General features: G+C 54.0%; 2 protein-coding genes across 2 annotated transcripts in view; one reads left to right on the forward strand and one right to left on the reverse strand.

Annotated features, from left to right (window-relative positions):
* The window catches only part of UBQLN4 (ubiquilin 4), an 11,842-nt gene extending 11,178 nt beyond the window's left edge, over window positions 1–664 (reverse strand). The window contains exon 1 of the mRNA XM_006032613.2: window positions 557–664. Within this exon, the coding sequence (XP_006032675.1) occupies window positions 557–664 (108 nt within the window). The remainder of the gene's footprint in view (window positions 1–556) is intronic.
* Window positions 665–1,183: 519 nt separating this feature from the next.
* On the forward strand, window positions 1,184–5,488 carry LAMTOR2 (late endosomal/lysosomal adaptor, MAPK and MTOR activator 2). Its single transcript, XM_006032594.3, has 5 exons — window positions 1,184–1,304; window positions 2,044–2,136; window positions 3,511–3,673; window positions 4,369–4,458; window positions 5,243–5,488. Coding segments are annotated over exons 1-5 (405 nt in total). The 5' UTR covers window positions 1,184–1,302; the 3' UTR covers window positions 5,300–5,488.
* Window positions 5,489–5,693: the final 205 nt, after the last annotated feature.

The raw sequence follows: 5,693 nt of genomic DNA on the forward strand, positions 1-5,693 counted from the left end.
GGAGGGGCTTGGTGGGGAAACTGAGGCACGGGGGGGGCGGGGGGCGCTATGCATGCCCCTTGCGGGGGAAACTGAGACACGCTGTGTGTGTGCATGGGGGTATGCATGCATCTGGGTGGGGAAACTGAGGCACGCTGTGTGCAGGGGGTATGCATGCCCCTGGGGGGAGAGGCATGCTGGATGTGGGGAAGGGTATGCATGGCCCTTGGTGACTGTCATGAGCTCCAGGCCCCGGTGACCCCTCCCCGCAGCCCCCCGTCCATGTGAGCCTCCCCTCTGGACTGGCAGGGGGATCCAGCCATGCTGCGACTGGGGCTGCCCCCCGAGGCCCCCAGCGCTGCTGGCTGCTGCAGCGACAGGACCAGCCTCTAAATCACCGAATCACAAATTGAGCCCCCAAAACATTTTCGTTGCCCTCCGCCGGACTCTCTCCAACTGCCCACCTCCTTTCTGCAGTGGAGGGGCCACAACTGGACACAGGACTCCAGATGTGGGCTCACCACTGCAGAACAGAGGGGAGGAATCGCTGCCCTCCACCTGCTGGCAACGCTCCTACTAAGCAGCCCACGGCCCCTTCCTGAACCGTGTCACATGCCCCGTACTGCTGGCAGCATAGCGGGATTCTCCCCCCGCTCCGCTCCTGTGCCGACAGGGATTTCTTCATTACTTCCCAGTGCTCCTGATCGGAGACTTGGGTGTGGGGAACCCATCCACAGCCTGCACCAGCACCACAGCGGTGCCCGGTTCCCTCTGTGCCAAGGCAGGCAGCCAGTGCTCGGTAGCCTCGTTGCTCCCCTGCGTTCACACATGCTGTTGGCGTGTCCCTGCAGCGGCATGTTCACGGGAGTCTCACCGACCCCCGTTTGGAAGCGGTTCGGGCTTGGCCTGTACAGCTCTGGGGTGTCTGGCACTCTGGATAGGCATCCCAGCTCCCTCCTGGGTCATCTCTAACGATGGCCAGATTTTTATTTGCAAGCTGCCGGTGTTTCATCCCGTGGCCGTGCTGCAGAGGAAGCTTTTGGCCTACTAGCACGAGCCCCCTCCCCTTTCAATCCTCGCAACTCTGCTCCGTAAGTGACACAGGGGAAACTGAGGCACGGAGAGGCTGCGCTGGAAAAGGGGTTAGCTTCTGGGTAGCCAGGGGCTGATTATCCCTAAGGGCTGCCAGCTGGAGAGCTCACACCCACCCACCGCCCCTTCCCCGGGCTGTAAAATGCTGCAGCCAGGCCGGAGGGAAGCTGACGTGGACGTGGGGATTAATCAGAGCATTCATTTCTCTGTTTTCACATCACCAGCTCCCAAATGTAAGTAGCGGTGGGGTGTGAAGGGGGTTGATCTCGTTCGTGGCTGTTTGGGAGTGTCTGTGCTGGAGATCCAGCCATGTTGTGCCTGCCATGGGGTTAAAGCAAGATTTTGGTCTTGTTAAGATAGAAATATATATTTCAGTGTATGTGTGCCTATCTATCTATCTTGCTCCTGACCCTCAGCCCCTGCCCACCCCCAGGCCATGCTGGTGCCTCTCACTCCCAACCCGCAGCCCCCTAGCGCTGCCTCCAATTGCCCTTCGCCTGCTCCTCCCAGCCCCAAACAGCTCCTTGCTGGGAAATGCCAAGGGGGAAAAAAAAATTTGATGCTGAGTAGAGCAAAATCCCAGATATTTGTTCATATTTTTAAAAAAACTGCCTGGACAGAGGACCCAAAACGAGGACGTGTCTGGGAAAACCCGGACATATGGTAACTCTAAGCAATGTTTCTGCTTTTTAAAGAGGGAAACTGAACTGAGCTGGCAGGGGTGGGGGAGGACAGCAAGATCTTTGTGCAGGCCATGTGCCTAGCTCCTGTCCTGGAGGTTGCCTGCAGCTGCCTTGCAAGCCTGAGTTGCTGGCAGGGCCATGCAATGCCTGCGCCTGTCGCATGTGGGCCTGACTCGGCAGAAGCCAGGCCAGGACTACAGCTCCCAGGCTGCTCCGGGCGCCCAGGGGCCATCAGCTGATGGGGAAGCAGAGCTCAGAGCTGTCTGCCTTCCTCTCCTCCCTGCTGCAGGGCCAAGAGCCGTGCGGTGGTGACCATGCTGCGCCCCAAAGCCCTCACCCAGGTGCTGAGCCAGGCCAACACCGGGGGGGTCCAGAGCACCCTGTGAGTATGGGGGAGTCAGGGGGTGGCTGGATGAAAAGGGTCCCCAAAGCCTGGGGCACAGCTCAGTACCTCTGAGCCTCCTTCCTCTGTACTCCTCCTAATTCAGGATAGAAACAGGCACCACTGGGTTTCCATCCCTGCCAGGAGCCATATAATGCAGCCTAGCATGCCGTAAAAAGCAGTAATCCAGCCTAGCCCCTAAATCCTGTCTTCTCCCTGCCCAGGGAGGCTGGGGCACTAGCTTGCAGGACTAGCTGCATTGATGTGCCTGTGCATGGTTTGCTGAAGTGCAACCAGGCTCGTTCCAGCTCTGCCCGTTCTTGCATGCATTGACGTGAGACACTGCTAAGGGCACAGGCAGACAAGGTTCTTTAGGTAAATTTGATTTATTGATTGATTTTTATTATTCAACCAGTTAAATACTTGGAAAAAAAATTGTTTTTGCAAGCTTTTGGGTATAAACACCCTTCTTCAGAAGCTCGCAAAGAACAATTTTTCCAACTATTTAGTTGGCCGAATAAAAGATAACACGTTTACCCAAAGAACCTTGTCTGCCTATGTCCTTAGACCAACACGGCTACAACCAACAGCCTTAAAGCTAAGGGCATGGGAATCTTTTCCCACCTCCCCAGTTGCACCCCCGGCAAAACAATCCCAGAGCCAAAGATGCCTTGGCTTCCTTGCATTTCAAGGTTGCTGCAACAGGCAGGAAGAAAACATACCATCAGGGGCACGGGTCCTGGAGCTGGTGAGGTTGCCTGGAGCTGGGTAGATGCTGATCTTCTTTATGGCTAAGAGCCCCAGCTGGACAAAGCCTCAGCTGGGATGATGTAGTTGGGGCTGGTCCTGCTTTCAGCAGGGACTTGGACCAGATGTAACCTCCTTAGGTCCCTTCCCCCCCCCTTTTTTTTTTTTTTTTTTTTTTTTATAATGTAAACCCCAAGGCTTCTGTAGCTTATATGTAGGATGCCTGCCTGGATTTGGGGAGCTTCTGAAGCCCCAGACCGATGGGTCCGGGAAGGAGGACACTTGCCCAGTGGTAGAGTCACGCAGACTTGACAATTGAGCTTTGCTCAGTTGAATCTTGATACTTGATTATTGGGTTTTTACGATTGAATTTGGAAAGGATTCGGCCTTGAATAATAATAATAAGACGGTGATCTTCTTTCACACGTGGGGTGATGCACTTACAGCTGAAGGTATAACCTGCCTGGGTGGTATTGTGTTAAAGGGAGGGGAGGGTGCTGGTTACTTCCCTCTTGGGGTGGAGGGGTCACACTTGGGATACTTGTGACTTTAGAGAGGCTGCATGAGACCCTGGGGGCTGTACATATGGGGGTTCAAGTCTGTCTCCTCCCCGCATCTCCTTTCCAGGCTTCTGAACAACGAGGGCTCGCTGCTGGCATATTCTGGTTACGGAGACACAGACGCCAGGGTCACAGCTGCCATCGCCAGCAACATCTGGGTGGCCTATGACAAGAATGGGCACCAGGCTTTCAATGAAGACAATTTGAAGTTCATCCTGATGGACTGCATGGTACCTGGGTTGGGGGGGAGGGTTTCGGTGGACTCCTGGCAGGAAGGTGGGATAAACCCAGGCAGCTTGAACATGAGATCCTGGCACCCAGTGGGTGGCTTCTTCCTGCCTTGGTTTCTCCCATCTGTAAAATGGGTCTGGTATGTGCCTTGTTGTGGGGACCAGTGAGCTTTATTCAAGTGTTTTGAGATCTCCCTGATGGAAATGCTAATTGTTGGGAAGTAGAACTACAAAACAGGGGAGCACTTTGCACCTGCCACTTGGAGTAAAGGGTGTGGGTGTGTAAACATCAGCTAAAACAAGGCCCAGGCTTACAAGTGTGACCTGACTTTGGCATAGTGTAAAGGACTCTGCATACAGACAGTAGCAGCATTGAGCACTCTTCATCCGTAGACCTCAAACCACTTGACAGGCCAGCCCCAGTCTTGCAGATTGAGGGGAAACTGAGGCACAGAAAGGGGAAGGGCGTGGTTGGGCTGCTTTGCAGGCCCTTCTCAAAGCAGGAGTAAAATCTGAGTTGAGGGCCCTTAACCCCTCTGCCACACTATCTTCCCAACGACTCCTTGGTATCTTAATGTGGGAGAGCAGGGCCTCGAGATGCCGCGAGCCAGACCCCTAGAAGCAGGTTTGGGGCAGAACTCTGCAAATGTGGATTCAGTGCTCTGTTCCCCTCCCCGCTTTCTCTCACCATGCAGGAGGGCCGCGTTGCCATCACCCGGGTGGCAAATCTGCTGCTGTGCATGTACGCAAAGGAGACTGTTGGATTTGGGATGCTGAAAGCCAAGGTAATGCTGAGCTCCCTGGGCAGGAGGAGGAGCTGAGAATGGCTGGGTGGCTGTGTCACTGCACAGTGAAAAGCATGTTTAGTACAAATTTGACTTGAAGAATACAGCAATGTGACCTTTGGTGAAAGAGCATTTTACGTAGGAAATACAGAAACTAGTCTTGCTTTAAGGTGGCCTCTGGAAGCACCTTCCAGCTCTCTAAAGGGTGTCTCCCGCGCAGGAGGAAATTAGTGTTTACAAGCTTTTAAAAGCCCCTGCGTGATGCTGGAATTGGCTCTGAAGAAACATCAAAATCGTGGCCTATAGTCTGGGTTATATGAGTGTTGCAGGGAGCCATAAAAATAATTTCTAGGTAGGTCGTGGCTTGTGAATTGAGAGTGGTTCTGTTGTGCTCAGCTCCACGGCCTCTGGCAAGACACCATGCCTCAGTCTCCCCTGCTTTAAAATGGGAGGGGAAGGAGGGAACATTACCATATTGATCCACATAGCATGCACTCACCTTTCCTGAATGTTGCCTATCAGGGGAGTATCTTCTACTGAACAAGTGGGTTAAAAGGACACCCCCCCCCCCACCCCCGGCTTCATCCTGCTTTCCCTAAACCAAGGTGCTTGTCACTTACTTGTGGGAGCTTGTGGTATGCACCTAAATACAGGCACTTTGCTCTCAGTACAGTGGCCCAGGGTAGAGAGGCTAGATTTCAGTAGAGCTAATCCAGGCTGAGAGCTGCTTCTGCTCTACTTGCTGACCCTCGTGCTCGGCTTACATCTTAATCTCTCCCGACAGGCCCAGGCGCTGGTCCAGTATTTGGAAGAGCCACTCACACAAGTGGCAGCCTCTTGAGGAGTCAGGAGGGGCAGCGTGGCGTGTGGATGGGGCTGGCGCAGTGAGAAGCCCTTTAACCAAGAACTGTAGCAGCAGTGAGCTTGTGGCACGGCATGTACGGCTCTGCGGGGACATCTGGGCTCAACAGCAATGGTGGCAGCTTCCAGCGTCTTGATACTGCATTAAAATAACATGAAAACTTTCAAAGGGAGTCTCTTGCTTGTGTCTCATCTGCTGCTTCTCTGGAAGGGCGGAGGAAAGCACAAAGGAGAGGCAGAACCAGGACCCTGTGTGCACAACACGGCGCTGTCAGCCACCGCTGGGAAATGACCTCTTTCAACAAGCCTCCCTATGTGGACACTTCTGTTGTTCAGGCAATGTGATGGAGCTTGGGTTGCAGAAACGGCTCTTT

The sequence above is a fragment of the Alligator sinensis genome, unplaced genomic scaffold (assembly GCF_000455745.1).
Source record: "Alligator sinensis unplaced genomic scaffold, ASM45574v1 scaffold811_1, whole genome shotgun sequence".
In the NCBI taxonomy this organism is placed as follows: Eukaryota; Metazoa; Chordata; order Crocodylia; family Alligatoridae; genus Alligator; species Alligator sinensis.